General features: G+C 39.2%; 1 protein-coding gene across 3 annotated transcripts in view; it reads left to right on the forward strand.

Annotated features, from left to right (window-relative positions):
* PEX1 (peroxisomal biogenesis factor 1) overlaps positions 1-22,826 on the forward strand; it is a 42,699-nt gene that overhangs the window by 680 nt on the left and 19,193 nt on the right. The window contains exons 2-13 of one of the 3 annotated variants that reach the window (XM_074984744.1): positions 1,379-1,522; positions 3,138-3,221; positions 3,823-3,937; positions 4,028-4,794; positions 7,190-7,309; positions 11,335-11,458; positions 11,724-11,848; positions 15,141-15,244; positions 16,769-16,901; positions 19,607-19,703; positions 19,895-20,065; positions 21,386-21,540. In XM_074984744.1, the coding sequence (XP_074840845.1) occupies positions 1,379-1,522; positions 3,138-3,221; positions 3,823-3,937; positions 4,028-4,794; positions 7,190-7,309; positions 11,335-11,458; positions 11,724-11,848; positions 15,141-15,244; positions 16,769-16,901; positions 19,607-19,703; positions 19,895-20,065; positions 21,386-21,540 (2,139 nt within the window). Of the gene's footprint in view, positions 1-1,378; positions 1,523-3,137; positions 3,222-3,822; positions 3,938-4,027; positions 4,795-7,189; positions 7,310-11,334; positions 11,459-11,723; positions 11,849-15,140; positions 15,245-16,768; positions 16,902-19,606; positions 19,704-19,894; positions 20,066-21,385; positions 21,541-22,826 lie in introns of those variants that run through there. The other 2 variants (XM_074984745.1, XM_074984746.1) reach the window with 2 other exon arrangements.

Genomic DNA, 22,826 nt, shown 5'->3' on the forward strand with positions numbered 1-22,826 from the left:
CATTCTCCCACAAAAACTGTGCTCCCAAAGCCAGTCATACTCCCAGTGGCAGTAATGTCCCAACACCAGCTCTTCCTCCATGCTGCCAATTACCTCAGTGACACACCAGCATCTCCCTATGATGCTCTCCTTCCAGGCTGCAAGTGCCAGCAACACCCATGTTGCCAGGACCTCCTTATCACGCTCTTCTCACACAAATGTCCTTTATGTCAACAATGCCAGTGATGCCCCAGGCCGCTATTTTCTCACAATACCTCTTAATGCTAGCAACACTGCTGACTCCAGCATCTCCTCGTGACATCCCCTGATGTCAGTGATGACACTGAAACCAGCACTCTCACATCACCCCCCTTCCATGCCAGTGACATTCCCCAGTATCTGTATTGTCCCCATGCTAACATTTCCACACTATGCTCACTAATGCCGACAGTGTTAGCTGCTGTTCACGACACCCCGCAATACCAGTGAGGTTCGTACTTCTGCATTACTGCTTGCAGAGCCCTGGCCCTTAGAGGGCAGCTGTCAGTCTCTGGCCACACAGCTCTGAAAGTAGCAGTACAGAAGTGAGGGACACATGGACGCAGCATTACCACCCTTACTTCTGCACTGTTTCTGGTGGGATGCTGACTTCAGAGCTGAGCACTAGGCCGAAATTAAAACCAACGCTATCCAGGTCTGAAGGCAACAATACAAGTAAAACTATGACACACACACACACCCCCCCGCGGAAAAAATAAATTTGTGCTGCCCCTGCAATTCCATTTTGAGTCAGAACCTCTCATTAGAAAAACACTGGTCTCCCCATGAAATCTGCTATAGTATAGGGTAGTGCTTCTTAAGCTTTATGAGACCATGGAACACGAAGCAATAATGTTTTTTAAAGCGAAACATCTATGAATTTTTTTTAAAATTGTTGTCAGACCAAAAACACAAACAGCCACATATACAGCAAAAACAAAATTAAGTAATTTAAACAGGTATTATAGCAATGAAGAAGTAACATTTTATCTGGTTTTAGTAACAGAGAAAATATAGTCTTATTGGAAAACTTAATCTTTTTTCCAAACACTTGCGGCACACCTGTGGGTTGTTCACAGAACACCAGTATTCCACAGAACATAGTTTAAGAAAGACTGGTATAGGGTTAAAGCACACAAAAGGCCAGATTTCATGGTATGTGGTACATTTTGCACAGCTGTGAATGCGATAGGGTCTTAAACATAAAGCGCAACAAATCCAGAAATAAAGCATGCATTTCTTCATTTGGGAATCAAATGGCAAATTTTATCTATATTGTTAGTCATAATGAGCTGTGTTTGCTGAGGATAATGTAATGGTAGTGATTTTCTGGTAATGTTCTGTTCTCTGAAACCAACAGGGCCAAGCTGTGAAAGTCTCCATGGGTTACCACCCTATATTCTTGAGTTGGATGGAAATCAGACATTGGGGTCACCATGGTGAAAATATTGCTGAAATTAACAGATGCCTAGCAGAGAAACTTGGCATTGCAGAAGGAGAGCAGGTTTGGAATGAACTTAAAAAATACTTCTAAAGAAATAATGCTTTAGTTTAGGCTCCAGTTGTGCAAGGCAGGGAGACAGATTCCCACTGTCTTCACTAGGTGGCTACTTTTTTTCACTTCATACCTGCTATGTTTACTATAAGGGACTGGGGAGTCTGTATCCTACGCACTGCAAGACAAAAATTGTCTGCTGTGTTTTACTCCTGGGGGAATTCTACACCAATGAATAGATGCTGAATTGAGGTTCTTCCACAACTTATATGATAGCAAAGGGAAGCTGCAACAGTGTGGGCCCGTGCCTGCATGGTTTTTGGCACTGGGAGCAGCTGTCCTGGGGATGTTCATGAGTGTCATTTGGGGGAGGTGGTGCTCTCCCCAAACAGAGGCAAGCAGTGGTGGGTGGGGGGGTGCAGGGTTACAAGCCATAGGGGGTGGGGGCATTTCTGTGAGTGCATTTCTGTTCACCTCCAGCTGCTGACTCTGTAGCTGGATGCCACCTCTTGGCCCCTAGTGCCAGTTGAACTCCCTTTCTGTGTGCTGAAAGCCTTCCTGTTCTCTGTACAAGGGTGTGAGTGTCCATGCTGGGACAGCGTGGGGTGGGGATTGTGTGCTGGGATGGGGGGAAGAAGCTGGGGAGATGGAGGGGAAAGGGGCAGGGAACAATAGGGAAGGAGGATGGGTTGGGGAGGAAGCAGAGGAGAAAGGGGTGGGATGGAGAAGTGAGAGCCTGTCATGTGGTGTCCCTCCAGCACCAGTACCACCTAGGGTTCCCCCATTAAGCAGCCCCATCAAACCCTGACAAGACCCCCACCTCCCCTTTCAAGTGGAGCACCTTGAAGAGCCCCAGTACCCAGACTTGCCTCCCCAGAGCCCCACCCAGCTGCATCTGGAGCCCCACACCATTAGTCCCCACTTCCCCAGCACCTGCAGCCTCCCCCACTGGACCCTCTCTAACCTAGACCCCTCCACACACACACAGACATCTCTCTAGAGCTCCAGCTATCTTCACCTGCCCCCCCGCACGCACACACAGTGAGCCTCTGTGCATCCATATCCCCCAATGAGACTGCCTCATGCAATTGCCTCCCTTTCACACACATCTGGATTCCTCCCTCTCCCCCCCCCCATTGAAGCCTTTCCAGTTGGATCATGCTGGGCTGAACTTACCTGCTGACTTCTGGTGTGTCTAGCATAGAGGGGCAGAGTTCCAGGGTGATTAGGGGATAGACGAAGCTCTTATGCTGTGTCAGGTGGGGTGCAACTTCACTGCCAAGTCCCTGCCCTGGGGTATGGCTGCAGAGTGATCTCCCACCTTTGTACAGAAGGGCACACGCTCCTCACTGGCATGCTAGAGCCACCACAGTTCTTTATTGACAAATACAATCAAAAGTGCAGAATTTGTATTTTTGGCACAGAATTTTTCAGAGGTAATATATTGATGCTTCATACTGTGTTAAGAGGTGTGGTTAATGTAATTTAAAAGGCAAGTAATCTTAATCATCCAAAATGCAGAGTGATGCAGATTTAATTCTTTCATATTACTTGTATACATAATTTGTTCTTTATGTAAATATTAAAGACTACACATTTGTTAAAAAGTTTTATTATCTGCCAGATATTCCTTGAGCCTTGCTCCCAAGTCTGGTCCTGTCAGAAAGTAGAAGTGGAACCCCTCTCAGCAGATGATTGGGAAATACTGGTAATAAAAACATTTAAATTGCTCCCATCTTTTTGTTACTCTTAACAAATTGTTTGTTTTTTTTCCTTCTCATCATTTCTCCACAAGGCACTGTTTCCCATGCGTGAGTGCTGTATGTTGCTTGTATATAATTCAGATTTGATTTTATGCAGTAATCCCTCAATTTACATGGAGGTTGCACCCTGGGCAACCTCTGCATAAATCAGAGTTTGCATAAATTGGGGGCAGAGGGTTGGGGAGATCCCTGGAATTCCCTGGCTGGGGGAGCAGGAAGTTGTAGTCTCTGCCAAACTCTGCTGTTCCCCGGCTTCCACCACCTGGGGGAAGCCGCAGAGCGGCAGTGCTCTGCCACCGTTCCAGCCACCCGCTTCCCCTGGCAGGGAGAAGTGGCACAGCCACCGGCTCCAGCTGCCAGCTGGAGGATGTGGTGGCTGGAGGGAGAGGGATGGTTTCACTTTGCGCTTAATTTGCATTAATGCAATTTAAGTGCAAATCGAAATCACACTTTTGAAGGGTTTACGATATATATAGTTTGCATCTTAAAACAAATTCAAGGTGTAATATGTAGTATTTGGTTTCTAATTATGTAAAATTGTCTTAGGAGCTGCATGCTTCTTCTCTTGAAAGGCATCTTCTTGACCAGATTCGAATAGTATTTCCAAAAGCCATCTTCCCAGTGTGGGTTGAGCAGCATACTCATATTTACATCAGAATTGGTAAGTGCTAATGGAGGACATTCATACAATGCTGCAGGGAGTCTTTAGCAAGGATGGATACATTTATTGATTATTTTTCTTTTATTGTAGGTACACTAAAGCCACCAGCTCCTTATGGGAGACTAGAACCTCACACTCAGCTTTTTGTTTGTCCAAAACCACGTGAGCTTGAAGAAAACATCACCAATCTGCCTTGCTCAAAAAGTGACTTTTTAAATGAAGGTGTTATTGAACGTAACATGGATCAAGGAGAAATAGTAAAGGAACCTTTGGCCAAAGAACCTCATCTAAATCCAGGTGTTCTTGAACAGTGTAAAACAGATGCAAAAGAGACATTTGGCTCAAATGTCCTGCCAAATGTATGGAATTTTATTGGCAGCATTTTTTCTCGCTCTCCGGAGCAGAAACAGGAGAGTTCCTGTGGTACTAGTGATTTGAGCGCATTCAAAGATGAGCTATTAAACTTGATTCACATGGACTCTATTTTCAGAGTATGTCAGTCTCAGCCCCCTAGTGTACAGAGCATATCAGCCACATGTACATTTCAGAAAAATGCCGTCCATGTTTTTCCATGGAACCTGGAGTTTATCGATCTAGATCCCAATATTAAAATATCCTATGGGATAATTAGTAAACTTCGCTCCCCAAGACAACAGCATCAAGAAACAAAGCAGAATCTGCCATTTGAGAAGCAAAACCAAATATCCACCACTGAAGATGGAAGTCAGTCTGGCTTTAATATCGGTCAAGAATCCAGTGAGATCTCTGCCGTGCAGATAGTATGGAACGGATTTGAAGACCTAGAGAGTGCCATAAAATATAACAGTGTGGAAGCTATGCACATTGGAAGAGTTTGGGTTAGTCTGAAAATAGTTGCTTTTGGGCTTTTAATTAGTTAATTCTGTGGTTGCTTGATTAGTATAAACTTGTATAGATTAGATTTTGTGAACATTTATTTCTAAAGGAGGCAGATTAAGGTAAAGTAGATAATGTCAAATGTAGCTGTTCTTTGCTAAGTAATGCTGTTCTGTGCTACTAACATCCAGAAGTAGCCCTCTGAAATATATAGCATAGGCTGTCTCCCCACAACTCTGTGGCGGTTTTATAGCAAAAATGAAAAAGTTGTCCAGCATCTTTAGAAGGACTTCCTGGAATTTTTGAGTTATTTATATAGAGTACCTTAACAGTCTGCTGGTAGCTACAGTATTCTAAAGAATCTAAAACTATCTGTGTGTGTATGCATATTAACATATAGCAAAGTATGTGATTAACATCAGATATTCATCCCTGTCTGTTGTGCTTGGCCACTAGCCTTCGAAAAGCTAGGAAGTGACACTATCAAATATCACAGCCTTGTACAATGCGTATATAATTTTAGTGTATTTTTAAACTTTCATTAAAGAAACTATTTTGTAAAAACAAAAAGTTTGTTTAAAAGAAATGATTTTATGTTAATAAAGATTATTTCACAGTTGAAACTGAAAAACTTAATAGGACTCTCCAGCTGGATCTCAGGATACATTACATACTGCAGAAAAGAAAAACATCTATGAATTTCAGAGACAGGTCAACTGATATTACATATATTGAATCAATAAAAAAGATAAAGTACTTTTAAAATCTCCATTTGGATGCTTTAAACAGTGGCTTCTAAAACTGTACCCATCAATTCACCAACCTTTTCAACAGGAAAAGCCAGCCAATAACAGTCATTACAGCCATCTCTTGTAGACTTCAGTTTTCTATATTATCTGAGACTTGCAAGTGCTACTTGTCAAATATGATTTACAATAGGCTCCTCATTTTTGAGGTGTTTCAATTTGTTATAACAGAGGGTAAGAAAAATATATTTCAAATAAAGCGATAGTGCTAAAAATAACTGACTAAAATTGATTAGTGTAAGCTATGAAAATTGAATTTTACTACTGGCTTTGCCACTAGCTGCTATGTCATCTGGAGCCAGTCACCTTTCTGTGCCTATGTTTTCTAATCTATAAAGTGAGGATAGTGATAGTTACCATCCTTTGTACAGCTCTGTGGCTGAAAGAAGCTGTATAAAAGCTAAGTATTGTCTACATCATTCTGTGGAAAAAGCCCACATTCTTTCTGCTTAAATTCTCTTAACGTCTTTGTAATCAAATACTAAATGGGATGTATTTAATTGTAATTTCAAGTCCACAGCTCTTGTATCTTAATTTAAAAAAAAAAAACTTATGCAGACTTTTTAAGATGTTCACAATTACTAGATCATTACATTTTCACTAGCTGAGTCAGATAGCTTCTTCTGCAAGGCTGGCTCCCTGTCTGTGTATACAATACTTATGAATCAATTATCAAGTGCATTACAGATTGTTAAGAAAGATTTCTGTTAACTTTGTATTTAATAAAGAGCAGCTTCAAATTGCAATTAAACCAAGCATTTTTAGGATAGGCACGAACTGGTAAAAGTTATGTGCTATTACACTACAGACAGATTTGTACTCTCCCCTCCCATTCTTTTTCTCGCCTCATTTGTTTGTTTGTAGTTAATATGTGTTAACAAGTTGTAACAACTATTTTCACAAACAACAAAAGGGGGGCAATTAGGAGGAGAGAGTGTGAAGAATGCAGATTGGAATACAACTGGCAATAGATGTCAGGAATTGGAATGCACATAAACCTATGGGGGAGAACTTTAACCTCCCTGGACATTGAATAAAAGATTTGAAAGTAGCCATTTTTCTACAAAAAGATTTTACCACAAGATTACAGAGGAAGGTATTTCAATTGGAATTCATTTGCAAGTTTGACACATTTAACCTTGGGCTTAACAGAGATCTCAATTATCTTATGCATTACAAAGGCTATTTCCCCGCTTTTGATATTTACAGCAATGACACCCATGATGCTTAACTTAATTTACGTATTCCACTAATCCTGCTAATGACAGGTGACTCTCTCCCTGCTTATTTTCTACTCAAATCTGAAGAAGTGGGTCTTGCCCATGAAAGCTCATTACTCCATAAATAAATTTGTTAGTCCTTAAAGTGCTACAGGACTACTTGTTTTCTGTGGCAATAGCAAGAGTTCTCCTTAAATTCATTTGCAAATTACAACTAGTCAGGTCAGGTTGATGACCAGCTATAATGGGAATGCTGTCATTGATAGATACACTTCCATGGAATGTGAAATTACTTGTGGGGTATTGTAACCAATTTTTGCTGTGGCCATATATTTTCTCTTTACATTTTGTTTTAAATTTGTGTATTCCAGATTCCAGATGCCCTGAGAAAGAGAATGCACATAGAAATGCATGGAACTGTTAGAATTAAATCAATGGAATCAGTACCCAAAATTCCAACATCTCTTAGATTACAACCACGAAGGAATTTAGTGAGTTGACCTTTTTTGTATCGTTTAGTCATTTTGCATCGTTTAAGCAATGATAAACTTTCTCTGATTAAAATTCATGAGTGTTGTTTTGATTTGTATTTGTCAGGTGATACTGTGGGAGCTTGAATCACATTAGACTGATAAGTTAAATATAGATTATTCAATGTAATTTCTTCTCCAATAAATTCATTTTAATGATTTAAAGTCATAATCTAAATCAGTGAGACCCTTGTATCCGCTGAAAACATTCAACTTTATATAGTAATACTGTATCATCTTTCTTTCAAGGCTTATAAATGCCAAGTGGTTAAACTTCACGGTACCCTTTTGTGTTTCAGAGGTTTTACAATAGTCGTTCTACAGAGTATTTAATACAGATTTTCTATTTTATGAAAATACAGTGCTTGCCCAAAGTCATTCAGTGGCTGAGGAATAGAAACTATACGTTCTGACTCTGAGGGCTTGTCTACATTTGTGGGGTTTTGTGGGAGGGAAAAAAAACTTCTTTTCTGGAGGAAAAAAAATTCTCAGAGCATTCACATTGCCATGCATAAAAAGTTGAGATAAGAGGGCTTTTCCCTCAAAATAATAACTCCAGCTGTGCGAATGACTTTCGTTCACCACCCACCCCTTTCAAAATCCAAAATGAATGTTCCTTGTGCAGTGGTGTGGCTGTGAACTGGGGCTGTAAATGAGAACTCTCTGTTTCACAATGCTGCAACTATGTGAATGCCATTTTCCAATATTACTTATTGGCTATGTCTACACTAGCCTATGCCTTCTGAAAGGGGGATGCTAATGAGACACTTTGAGATATGCTAATGAGGCGCTTCCATGAATATGCAGCGCCTCATTAGTATAATGGCCACCATGGTGATTTGAAAGTACTGCTTTTGAATCGCACGCCACGTATGTGGATGGGGGCTTTTCAAAAGGACTTGGTTTTTGGAATAAGCGGCTTTCAAAGACTCGGGGGGGGGGGGGGGGGGTCCTTTCAAAAGGCCCCCATCTACACAGGCAGCGCACGATTCGAAAGTGGCACTTTCAGGTCACCATGGCTACCATTATGCTAACGAGGCACTGTATATTTATAGTCGTACCTCATTAGCATATTCTGAAGTGTCTCATGAGCATCCCCCTTTTGAAAGGCACAGGCTAGTGCAAACACAGCCATTTAGACGTAAGAACGTTGATATAAGTAACATTGAAACATACAGTGTAGACACAGCCCAAGTTTCCTTTAACCACTAAAGCAATACCATGTAGCAGTAATTACTTAATCATGTGTCCATACATTTTCAAATCACTTGCGAAAATAACTATCTTACTTCATAATTTCTCCTGATTAACACATTGTCATTTTCCATGTTCTTAATCTTGGAGATTTACTCATTATGTGCAGGGTTTTTAACACCTGGAGTAAGCTGCTTGTATGTTATAAATAAAAAAACTGTGTAAAGTGTGTGCTAATATAATTTTAATAAAATATTGTTATGTAATATAAGGCGCAAATCCTGCAAAAATATATACCTGTGAGGCATCAGAAGTCAACAGTTACACAACACAAGAACATTAGAATGGCCATACTAGGTCAGACCAACGGTGTATCTAGCCAAGTATCCTATCTAACGACAGTGGCCAATGCCAGATGCCCCAAGCTGCGTCTACACTAGGGAGTTTTGTGGACAAAACTCACAGAGCATCCATACTAAAAATGTGTTCTGTTGAGACACGGTTGACAGAGCTCAGCACTTTTGTTGACAGTCTTCAGCCATGAGGCAAAATGCTTTTCTTGACAGAATCTGTCATCAAAAAAGCCTCATGGACACTCTGGGGAGCCCTCTATCAACAAACAGACCTTCCAAGTCACCAGGCAGCCTTATCTGCTGTGCTTCCAGTTGGCCATTCTGTCGAGAAAGTGGCCAGGCAGTCCACCGCTCTCTGGCGACAGAGCAGATGACAGATGATCTGCTTTTGTTTGTGGCCGTGATCTGTCAACAGAATTTTTGTTGGAAGATCTCTTCCAACAGTAACTTCTGTCAACAGATCACTGTAGTGTAGACATAGGCCCAGAGGGAGTGAACAGAACAGGTAGTCATTGAGCGATCCCCCCACTTCTTGTCATCCATTTCTAGCCTCTGACAAACAGAGGCTAGGGACACCATTCCTACCACTCCTGGCTAATAGGCATTGATGGGCATAACCTTCATGAACTTGTTTAGGTCTTTTTTGAACCCTGTTTAAGTCCTGGCCTTCACAACAATCTCTGGCAAGGAGTTCTACAAGCCTACCCTGTGGTGTATGAAGAAAAACTTCCTTTTGTTAGGTTTAAATCTGCTACCCATTAATTTCACTTGGTAACCCCTAATTCTTATGAAAACAAGTAAATAACTTTTCTTTATTCACTTTTTCCATACCTGTCATAATTGTACAGACATCTGTCATAACCCCTAAGCCTCTTTTTTCTAAGGTGAAAACTCACAGTCCTTTTAATATTTCTTCATATAGCACAAATATGTTAGTAGGGATTTATGTGGTCAAGTTCCAAAATTTTATTGTGAATGTTGAACATAGTTACATAATGTTGTATTAGAAAACATAACACAGCAAGAATGGTATGGTCCCCTTTCCAACTTGGGACACAAACAACATTTTCTTCTTGACAAGGTCCCACATAGATAAGGATTACCATTAAAAATAAAAGTGATTTACAGAGGAAATTCTGAACCAGATCCACAGCTGATGTGAATAAGTATTGTCCAACTTTAACCCTACTGAAACTTCATTGCTAAGATTCCTTTGAGAAGAAGCTCTTATGGTCCTTTAGCTGACAATACCGGGAAGAGTTTCTAAATAAGATAGTTAAGATATATTAATAAATTTTAATTCAGTGGTTTAACTCTGAATTCTTCTTTTTTCCTTTTGCCAGAAATGTAATAGTGAAATAAATATTTAAACACCTCCTTCCTCCCTCATCTGAGCCACACATATTGTTCTCATTGCAAATCTGTGGCAGCAAGAAGCTATTTAACGTTAACTTTCACTGTTAACCCAAGGCAGCTCTTACACAGGCAGTTTCTTGACTGGGTTAGTTTATTATATACACTATGTTTCATTGTTACAGTTGTGTGGTCATTTTTCACTTTGACTGCTCCATATAGTAGTAATCGAGAGTAGGAATAGAGTTTTCAGATGTATCTGGTGTTCTTTTTTAAAAAATTGACTGAATTTTGTTTCACTTCTTAATAAATTTTTAAATATACCATGCTTGAAATCTGTAAGTTCCATAAATACTACTTTTTCTGTGACTTTGATTCCAGGGGGTTCTCAATGGATGGCTGAAGTAAATAGTAATTAAAGCTATAGTTTTTGTAACAATATGTAAAATAAACATTGTGAAGGCGGTAAAACACATAACATTACAATGTATTTCTTTCCCCTTATATAAATTTAATATGGAATTATTCCTTTCTTTTCTACTTCAGCTCTGGTGATTTTAGTTTCCAAAGGAAACAAAGGCAAAGGTAGAATATTAGGTGAATAATATGGTAGGGATCATCTTTTTCCTCTCTGAACAGTGCTCCCTCTCTCTCCAAAGAAATCTCCCTTGCCTTTAAGAAGAAGGATTCTCCAGTAGTTAACAGGCTAACATGGGATTCAGGAGGTACAGTTTTGATTCCCTGTTCTGCCTCAGCTTCTCTGTATGATTTTGGGCAAGATATTTAATGTCCATTTATCTCAGTTCCCCATCTGTGAAATGGGAATAATTAAACTTCCCTGCTTCCCAGGCATTTTGTGAAGATAAACATAGCAGTTGTGCAGCCTTTGGACATTATGGTAACATGAGTCATATGTATGTGTAGTTAACACAGGCAGATTGTTGGACCTAGGTTTATGAATGAACAAGTCCATTAGTGCTTGTGAGCTACCATTAGAAACAAATACCATTTGTGCTGAAGATCATCATTTGGAAAGAAATAGTCTTAGTAAAGTAACACACCTATTTTTTCCATTTTCCTGTTTAGCATAAAGATGTAAATGAAAATGACATAAAATCTGCTTTCAGTTCGTGGTTGCATGATGCCACTACTGTTGATCTTCCCTGGATAATGACAGACAAGCACTGCATACAACTAGATGTTAAAGAAGGTAAGGGAAACTGTGTTTTCTGCTGTGGTCACATCTGTATGTTCCCTGCATTATGAAGTCTCTTTAGGCAAAATTTCTTTTTAAAAATATTTGTGTAGTGATAGGCATAATATATACTTTCTTCCACTTATATTTTAGATGTGAGTTAATCTTTAACAGTGATCTTAGTTTAATTACTTCATTTTAGATTACATTTATTTTAAAAAATATATTACTGAGTTCATCTTGTGCTGAAAGTTAATTTGAAATCTTAATAGTTGTTCAGTGTATGTTTCCACAGGGATGGAAGAGTTTGTCCTTAGTGTGATACATTCTTCTCACACTGAAGAAAATGAATTGGAGAACATTTATATGTTGGGTCCCAGTTTGCTGCAGAAGACAAACTTACAAGTAAATATCACATAAAATCAGGTATCAAGTAACTTAAATTCTGTTACTTTTGGTGAAAAATATAATTTACCATCTATCATATGTATCTGTTTAAATTATTAAATAATTTGATGTTGTGGTGCCTGTGTTTATCACTATATGTGCACATCTCTTGTGTTATCTGATAGCATGATACATTACTAAGCCACCATGTAATCCATGGTATTTTAGACCTAAATTCTATAGCAGCGGCCTGAATTCTGTAGTCAGTGATCAAACTTCCACTAAATTCAAAAGAAGTAGAATCAGGCCATGTCAAGGCTGTACCTCGCTCTGGTACTCTGAGAGAAAAAGATGGAGGCCCACAAGAGACTTTAAAAATACTTTGCCTCTATAGGCTTCTGCTTAAAAGCATCCCAAGATCACAGATTCCCTGACTTGGGGATGTATCTGCCACTACCCAAGTGAGAAAACCCCTTTTTAGTACTCAGTAAGAGACACTTTGGATGTCTCCCTGTGGGGAAGCCCAAAGCTCTTTACCCTCCCTTAGGAGAGAACTTGAAAACAGAAAAACAAACTGCAATCTGTGGTAGCTGATCTCTCAGTCTTCGGCATGCATACACACACAACCTCCTCTAGGACCCAGGAAGCTGATTGTAGTCTTAAAAAGATGATATTATTAATGAAACAAGACATACTTATTAAGTATACTTAGTGGCAAGGTGTTCTAAAGCAACTGAAAAAAAAGGATTAAAACACCTAGAATTACTTCCCTGGGATTCAGTTTAAAAGTTACAGTGTACAGGGCAGTACACCAGCCAGCCTGAGAAGTCCTGCACCAAACCAAAAATAAAAAATAACCTGATCATGTTGGACTAAACATTTCCTTTCCACTCATATATCTGTTATTCCAAGATTACTTTTGTGGCCTGGATATTATTGAAAATTTCCATGTCTGGTTCCAGACTTAATCCATCTCTGTGTCTCTCCTTTGGCCACAGAAAGGACTCAGCTAAAAGATAAGTCTTCAATTCAAAACTTCCCCTCTCTCTTCCCATAGGCTCATCTGGCTGCTTGTCAACACCAGACCCGCTTATCTCTGGCTTCAACACTTTACAGGCAATTTAGTTAACTGAATACTGGGATGTCTAGACAAGGGGTAGTGGCCCTCCCATCCATCACAGGCCAACACAGAGCAATTCTGAAATTTTCACCCTTTTTATTTAATTGGCTTAAATACACATTTTACCTCTCCCTCTCTTGGTATTCAAGCCACTGTATGGTCTGGAACGTGTGAGGGGAAAGTGTTAATGACATATTCCATCAGCTGTGAGGGCTACTTTCTGTCCACAACTTTCCAAGTTCATACCGTGAGCTCTCTCTCAAATTGCTTCTGTGTCCTGGGGTTCCTTCCTCCGAGAGCCACCTCCTTTTTAGGTAATCATTCCCATTCATAAACTGCTTGTTAAGCCAAAATCTGAACCTCCATTGTTAACTACTACTACTACTTAAGCCTTGTACTCCATGTGGAGCAAAGGTCATCTACAAGTCTCCTCCACTTCACTCTGTCTTGGGATGAAACTTCTAGCTGGCTGCAGGACTACCCCAGTTATTGTCCTTCAATCTCAGAAGTCTGAGGTCTTCCTCTTGTGTGTTTTCCTTGTGGGTTCCATGTGAGAGCTTGACGGATATGCTAGATGATGGTTTTCTGAGAGTGTGGCCTAGCCATCCCCACTTTCTTCTCTTGATTTCAATGTCAGTTGGTTCTTGTCCTTCTCTGTTCCAAAGCTCCTCATTTGTGATGAAGTCTTGCCATTTGATCTGAAAGATGTACCTCGGGCATCTGGTTATGAATGGCTATAGCTTGTGATTTGAAGGCTTTTCAGAATGCCAGGTCTCACATCCGTACAAGAGCACACTCTTCACATTTGTATCAAAACAAAAAAGCAGTCAAGTAGCACTTTAAAGACTAATAAAATAATTTATTAGGTGAGCTTTCACGGGACAGACCCACTTCTTCAGACCATAGCCATACCAGAACGGACTCAATATTTAAGGCACAGAGAACCAAAAACAGTAATCAAGGTGGACAAATCAGAAAAAAAATTATCAAGGTGAGCACATCAGAGAGCAGAGGGGCAGAACAGTGGGGGAGAGTCAAGAATTAGATTAAGCCAAATATGCAAACAAGCCCCTACAGTGGCCCAGAAAATTCCAATCTCGGTTCAAACCATGTATTACTGTGTCGAGCATGGTTTGAACCAAGATTGGAATTTTCTGGGTCACTATAGGGGCTCGTTTGCATATTTGGCTTAATCTAATTCTTGACTCTCCCCCACTGTTCTGCCCCTCTGCTCTCTGATGTGCTCACCTTGATAATTTTTTTTCTGATTTGTCCACCTTGATTACTGTTTTTGGTTCTCTGTGCCTTAAATATTGAGTCCGTTCTGGTATGACTATGGTCTGAAGAAGTGGGTCTGTCCCGTGAAAGCTCACCTAATAAATTATTTTGTTAGTCTTTAAAGTGTTACTTGACTATTTCACATTTGTGTTGAAGATCCACAGTTTTGTCTTTGCAGAGATTATTTGTGAACTCCATATGGGACGGAGGGTCTTGAATTCAGCTGTAGCTTTCCCTATCCTGGCATTGATATCCTTATCTGTTCCTCCATCTAAACCCATAATACTCCCCAAATAGGTAAACTGCTCCACATCTTCCAGGTCATCCCCTCCCATTGTGACGGTGTTGTTGTTGGACTGGTAGATCCTCATTGTCTTGGTCTTTCCCTGATATTGCTCAGTCCAGTCATTGAAGCAGTTTTGTCTAGCATTGTGATCTTTTTTCATGCTTTCATGTTGTTGTGAAACAACACGCTCGCACTATTGTTGCTCTTGAACTAATTTTTCAATACTGATGCTATAGCATGACAGCAGCAGTGAAGATAACAGTCCTGTTGCTCTGCAATCCTGTTTACTAAAATTAAAATAGAAGTTTATCCTTATTACTTGCTGCACAACCACGTCATTATCAGATGACTTTGCCCAAGATTAGACATATTAGAGGCATATTAGCACTAGTATCCACATTGCCCATGTACATTATTTGGATAACTGGGAGATAATTACCATCTTTAGCTAATTTGAATAAAGCTTTCATCTCTATTATTTTATCAAAATATGAGTCTTCCATGCAAGTGCAGTTTCATCAGAACATTTAGACTTTGTTTTCTTCAAACATATTGCAAAAAGATGCAAATCAGTTTTGTACATTTTTTTTGCAGAAGTGTATTTTACTTTTTCTTTTTGTTCATAGGTTCTTACACATCCAGAGTCTGCAAAAGCTGATGATGACGGCACACAATCTACTATACATGATACTGACCAGATCCTTTCTTTGCACAAACTAAAGAATTTAGGGTGAGATATTTTGATAATGTCAAATGTGGCAAACTATAAAAGGGCTAAGAATTAATAAAGAAAGCCAGATATGTTAGAAAACACACAGCTTCTGGAATACTGAACCAGCTATTAAAAATTATGTGAAAAATGTGACCAGAGATCTCTTTGGACTGTGTCAAGCTGACACAATAGTTGGACTCTGATCATGTAATCACTTACTTGTTTACACTTTTATTCTGTTCTTTTGAGTATCTTTATTGTAATCAGTGGGATTATTCACAAAACTGGAGAGATGCGTATACAAAAGTGTTTGCAGGATCAGATCCTTGGATGAGAGACCTTTAAAGGACCACCTATTTTGACAAAGTCAGTCCTGACAATTAAAAGAGAGTGGTGGAAAGTAGATTTATCAGCCTAAGAAGGTGAAGGCTGTTTTCCTTATGAACTGAAAAGAGCTTACCACAAACTAAGAGGCACACTTGAGTCCAGCTAAAGGCTGCTGGAAACCTGTAAAACCTCTCATTGTGAGATGAAGGAGGGTTGAGAAACAAGCTACAATAAGGATCAAAAAGCTTCTTCTAGGTGGAAGGCTGCTCTCATCCCATAAGGGAAATATCACAGCTAGCTGGTGTTTGTGGAAGGATTAGCACCCAGAAGCTGACAGAGATGGAGCAGAGAGAGCTATTTATTTTTGGTTTTGAATGTGTGATTTTGTTTGACTTATGAGAATTTCTTGGGCCTATCCAATACTGAAAAATAAACAAGAGTGAAAAATTAAAAGCCTCTGGAGTGGGACTGATTTACTCCAGGTGTTCCCCCTTCTCCCCCACCAGAGTGAGAAACAAGGCAGACAAGGCAAAGGCGGCACCTTGTCTTGTTATGTACTCCAAGAGATGGTGTCGATAGTTCAGTAGGTTGCTCTCTTCTCTGAGTCAGTATTAAAAAAGTGCTCTCTTATTAGTACGGGGTACTATACTGTTGCAGGTTTCTACTTTTATTGTTTGTTTGTTTTTACACACACACACACACACACACACACACACACACACACACACACATAATTTTAAGTTGAAACCGAAAACGGATAGCCTGGCCGTTTATGAATTTTAAATGTGTTCTGTCAGGTTAAAAGTGACCCACAGTTTACGGTCAGGGGTTTTCATGGTCCTCAGGCTGCTCTGAGTTATGCCAGCTTGTAAGAGCTCTCATTTGGCTTTTACATCAATGTGTAACAGCCAAAGTGCTGTAGCCTCTTCTGGATGACACTCTTGGACATATGCCCTGTGCCTGGACACATCTACTAGTGCAAGGAAGAGGGTTTGTGTTGAGCCATCACAGTGGTTCTTCACACATGATAGTGTGGCAATTCCATGGCATCTGGTCGAAGGGGGTCATAGTTTTCTTGACCATCTGAAGCACTTTGGGATAGTTCAGTGTGGAAAGCACAGTGCTATAAATGTAAGTTGGTTTTTTATCTAGATTGAGTGCACTGAGACTGCCATAATTTGTCCAGTTTTTTATTTGTTTTGCTGTACTTTGCAGAGGAGTGGATAAACTAGGAGCATCAGCCTTTGAGCACATAAGCCACAGCCTCTTGGGGCGCTCTTTGTCCCAAAAGCTAGCTACCATAGCTGCAGGACTCCGCAGTGGAGCTGTCCTGCTCACAGGAGCAAAGGTACGTTTCTACAGTTCTCTTTATCTGTATGCCAAAAATATAATTTTTTTACACTAACGTAATTTTAATACTCCAAGTGACATTTTAAACCTGTTTCTTTTTTGCTGCAAAGAATCAGATCATAGAGCTGAAGAAGAGCTATTGGATTAACTACAGGTTGGACCTCCCTGGTCTGGCACTCTCAGGACCTGAGTGTTCCCTAACGAGGGGTTTTGCTGGACCAGGGCAGGTCACAGATTCCCTGCTGGCTTCTGTTTCCCACTCCTGGGCTCTCCTCTGGGCCATCAGCCCGCTCCTGGCTGCCAGCCCCAGCCAATAGGTTCTGCTCCAAGTCTGCCAGTGCTCTCAGCCACTGGCTTCCATGCCACTGGCCTGGCAGTGGCTTCCCAATCCTGGGCAGGCCTCCCAGCTGCTGCTCTCCAGCTGCCAGCAGCCATCCTGTCACCAGCTGCTGCTTTCCTGGCTCTGGCCAGGGCTCTCTGCTACAGCTCTGCAGCTGCTGACAGCTTCATGGCTTCTGCCAACCCCCCTGCTGCCAGCCTTGCCACAGGCAGGGCTCTCTGACCCTGCTTCCCTGCTACTGGCCCAGCCCCTGCTGCAGTTCTCCAGTTGCCACTGGCTTCCTGGCCTCCACCAGCCTGGCTGCAACAGCCTGACTATGGCTGGGGCTCCTGGCTGCCAGGCTCCCAGTGGCCAGGGCTCTCTAATCCAGCAACATCTGTGGTCCTGCTGAACCAGAGAGTCCCATATTTCTGAGGTGGTCAACCGCAGGATCGGTGCAGGATCATTCTCTGTTATACTTAAATGTTTTGTACCATCTATGTTTTAAATCTCCCTAATACTGGACCTTCCATCATTTGCTTTAGAAAACTATTCAACTCTGAGTTTATACCCTTCAGATACATGTAGATTAGGGCTGTTGATTAATTGCAGTTAGCTTATGTGATTAACTCAAAAAAACCCCACAATTAATTAATTTGCTGAATACCAATTGAAATTTATTCAATATTTTGGATGTTTTTCTACATTTTAAAATACATTTATATTACAACATGGAATACAAAGTGTACAGTGCTCACTTAATATTTTTGATTACAAATACTTGCACTGTAAAAATAAAGTGTCTGTCTCATATCAGTAGTGTAGTGCAAACATTTTTTCATAAAAGTGCAACTTATAAATGTAGAATTTTTTCATTACATAACTGCACTCAAAACAGTGTAAAGTATTTATGTGCCAGATATGTTAAACGTTCATGCACCTTTTCATTCTTCCATGCTGATGGTGCTCATTAAAGAATAACGTGTTAATTAAATTTGCTAGTAAACTGGAGGGGAGGGGAGAATTATGTGTCTCCTGTTCTGTTTTACCTGCATTCTGCCATGTATTTCATGTAATAGTGGTTTCAGATGATGACCTAACACATGTTCAGTTTAAGAATGCTTTCACAGCAGATTTGGCAAAATACAAAGAAAATACTAACGTGAGATGTCTAAAATACCTACAGCACTGAAGATTGAAAAATCTGAAGTGCCATCCAAAACCTGAGAGGGACAAGGTGTGATATATGCTTTTAGAACTCTTAAAAAGCAACGTGCCGAGTGAAAACTGCAAAACTGAACCACCAGAAAAGAAAATTAACCTTCTGTTAGTGGCACCTGACTCAGATGATGAATATGAACATGCATTGATCCACACTGCTTTGGATCATTATTGAGCAGAACCTGTTTTTACATGGACGCGTTTTTCTCTGGAGTGATGGTTAAAGCATGAAGGGACACAGGAAGCTTTAGTGCATCTGGCATATAAATATGTTGCAGCGCCAGTTATAACACTGCCACGCTAACACCGGTTCTCACTATCATGTAATATTGTAAACAAGAAGCAGGAAGCATTATCGCCTGCAAATTGTAATGAAACATATTTGTCTGAGCAGTTGGCTGAATGAGAAGTAGGACTGTAGGTCTCGTAGGTGCTAAAATTTTACATTCTTCTATTTTTGAATGCAATTTTTTGTACATAATTCTACCTTTGTAAGTTCAACTTTCATGATGAAGAGATTGCACTTCAGTTACCAGTATTAGATGGACTAAAAATACAGTTTCTTTTATTTTTTGTGGTACAAGTATTTGTAATAAAAAAATAAATACAAAGTGAGCGCTGTGCCCTTTGTATTCTGGTTGTAATAGAATTCAGTATATTTGAAAATACAGAAAAAATCCAAAAATATTTAAATAAATGGTAATCTGTTAGTGTTTAAAAGTGTGATTAATCCTGATTAATTTTTTAGTGGCAGGTAATTACAATTCATTTTTTAAATTGCTTAGCAGCCCTAGTGCAGATGTTTATGTCTCAGTGTTATTTTAACATTTATTTTTATATTATTCCAATTCCAAAAAAAGAAAAAATGGTTTGCTTCTTAAACATTAGCATAAAATCACTTCACACATTTGATTCCCAGTGATTCTCCAGTTGTATTTTCCATATGAATTGTTTAATGGCAGATCCTGAGAGTTTTATCAGTGAGTTTAATTGGGATCAAAACTGAATACTACAAATGACAAGGAATGAAAATCATCCTATGCACAGCTAGCCAAATGTTTAATATCTGTGTTTCCTGAGGAATAGTCCACAGAACAGTGAAAGAAGCAGTGTCTGTTATTCTGGATATTGTTTTAGAAGACAACCCAACATTTATTTTGTAGGGAAGCGGAAAGTCAACATTAGCGAAGGCCATCTGCAAAGAAGCGTTTGATCGACTTGATGCTCATGTGGAAGTAATTGATTGTAAGGCTTTAAGAGGTATGAATATGATTAACAGTCATGTAGAGGTGGCATAGGCAGCTGAAGATTCCTCCCCTCAAAGGGACTCTTTAGCTGCCCATTTAGTCATTTTACAACCGTTTGCATTGCCAATATAAAAAGGTAAATCACACTCAACATTCTAATTTTTCATGCTGTGTTTTGCTACTAAGATTTTATATTTGTTTTAGGAAAAAGATTAGAAAACATACGAAAAAAGGTGGAGGAAGTTTTTCTAGAGGCAGCATGGAGACAGCCGTCCATTCTTCTTATGGATGATCTTGATCACATTGTTGGAGTTCCGTCTACACCAGAGCAGGAGACCAGCCCTGAAGCAATTCAAAGCTATCGACTTACACATGGTATTGCTATGCTAACAGTTCCTGGGTATTTTTTCCTACTGTTTCTTTTCTGTCTGAATAAAAATGTAATATGATAAAGAGTTTATTTTATCTGAATCACCATTGTCTGCACAGTTTTGTTTTCACCACCTCTGTTCCTAAATCATTTAGTATTCTGTGTGGTTCGCACCACAGATAAATTGCACAGTATACAAGTTCCAGAAGAATTTCAAAGCAGTATTAATAGAGATTTTTAATGCATATCTACAAGTACCGTTTCCTTTACCTGAATGTGTGTTTTTCTTACCTACTTGGTACACTTCATTTTTTGAGGTCCTCATTTATTTTATTTAAACTTTTACAAACAATTGCATTTAAGTGACGGGCAGTGCATCCTCCATACAATTTTTTACTCTGCAGTTCAGCCAACATTAAATCTCTCCACATAAATGTTTTCGGTACAAGAGGCTGAAATAACATAATATGAAATAATCAGCATCAATGCATTTTATTATTTTAACTATGTTAAATTCTTCACTTGTTGTAGGATTTAAGATGTAGTAGATCTTCAGTTTTCCAAGCAGAGTCAGAGGGAAATTGCAACTTTTTAAATTGAATTCCTTTTGAAGTTTCTGCAATTAACATTGAAATTAAATTTTCAAAAATTTGCACCTATGACACATGTAAAAATAGGTAGTTGTGTAGTGTCAACTTTTGAATGCTTCATTTTTGGTTTATGCACACAGCTTTGATACACAATTTTAAAAATTAACATAAATGATCTGTCTTGATTATACACTTTGTGTTTGTACAGTGTATAACATCTAGAGAAGTGTCTAAGTAATTCAGAACTGCTATTGATCCTAAACTTTTAGCTCAATGGCTTTGCACATAATACAGTTCAACATGTTGATATTGTAATATGTCATACAATAGACTATCTAAATTATATACTTATTGGATCTATTCCTGACTAATCTGTATGCTGTCGAGTTGGAATGAGAGCTTGCTGCATTATTCATTTGAGATACAGCAGCAGAATTCACAGTAGAAAAAATTATCTTTAATATCACAGGATAGACATCATCGTCAGTGACTAGACAAGTTTAGTCCTCTGCACAACACTTCTGACGGTATTTTCTTATTAGAGTAGATTACGCCTTGAAAAACAAATGCATTCATTTAGATGATAATGGTTCTATAATTCACTGAAAAGTCAGTGTAGTAGTAGAGATTGTATTATATCTCTAACACTGCGGAGATATCCAGCATTAATAAATATATGAAGTTTAGATTATTTTATTACTTTATAACTCATAAAACAATGTCTTCTATATCTAGTTTTGAAAGATGTGATAAAAGAAGTTATTTCCATGGGCAGTTTGATTGCATTAATTGCTACAAGCCAGTCTGAACGTTCTCTGCATCCTTCCCTGGTTTCTGCTCAAGGAACTCATATATTTCAATGCTTCAAACATATCCAGCCTCCAGATCAGGTAAATGAAATTATTGGATAACTTGGTCAAAATTTTGGTTATGACTTCCCTACAGCCTCGGATGCTGTGCCAAAGAGCTAACAAAAATAAAAGAGACCCAAAACCAAAAACACACCAACGCTATTGAGGGATTTTAAGAGATCTTTTCTGATATTAAATAATATATGGAAAAGTTACAAGTTGTCTTTAGTGTTCTTTAAAAAACAAATATGGCTGACCAGAAAGTTAGACCTAGTTGTATGTCTTCCACCACCCAAATTAACTGCTATTTCACCATAATGTACACTTTCTCAAATATTATTTCAGTTATAACATATTTAAAGGGAACTGGTTTGTTAGTTTTAAATTAAAAATTTGCTAAATTGACAATTCTAATATTAATATACTACTATCCTTCTACTATTGAAAATAGGCTATATTGAAATGCTACAAGGAAATGGCAATGAATGTATTAAATATAGCATTACCTGAGGCTATGTGCACACTACAGCAATCTGTCAGAATATCTTCCAGCAAAACTTCTGTCAGCAGATTGCGGCCAGACCGCAAAATGGATAAAAAAGTTATCCACTCTATCAACAGAGAGCAGCTAGACTTCCCAGCTGCTCTCTCAATAAAATGGCCACCCAGAAGCACAGCGTACGGGGCTGCCTGGACATCTGGAAACCTTGTCTGTTGACAGAGGGCTCGCTGGAGCGTCCACACTTGATTTCTGTCAACAGGCTGTATCTGTCGACAGAGGCATTCTACCTCCTGGGGGAACAGCAGAATGCTGTCGACAAAAGTGCTTCATTCTGTCGATTTACTGTAGATAGGATGCATTTTTAATGTGGATGTGCCGTGAGTTATGTAGAAAAAACTGCAATTATGTTGACAAAACTATCTATTGTGGATATAGCCTGAGAAAAAATTGAAAGATTTGCACATTATACTAGTGAATGAGTGAATGCCCATAATACTTTGAAATAATACCTGTGTTTATGGTGTTTATTGTTCTTGTCTTAAACAAACCATTTAAAAATCAAGGATTGCATTCAGATCTCTAAGAGGTGACTTGTAGCAGAAGAAAAGATTTCCCCTAAAAACTATCTTGTATGACAACTAATTTGAAATTGTTTTTTTAAGCAGTATTCAAACACAAATAAAATATTTCAATAAAGATTTTATTTTCCAGGGGAGTTGAGGGTACTTATTGCTTCTCTTCATCAGTCCCTTTGTATCTGTGTGATTTGGTCTGTTTATTCCTAGAATTTCTTATTCTTCATTTCTGATTTGGAATCTATTCC

Source organism: Carettochelys insculpta, chromosome 2 (assembly GCF_033958435.1).
Source record: "Carettochelys insculpta isolate YL-2023 chromosome 2, ASM3395843v1, whole genome shotgun sequence".
Taxonomy (NCBI): domain Eukaryota; kingdom Metazoa; phylum Chordata; order Testudines; family Carettochelyidae; genus Carettochelys; species Carettochelys insculpta.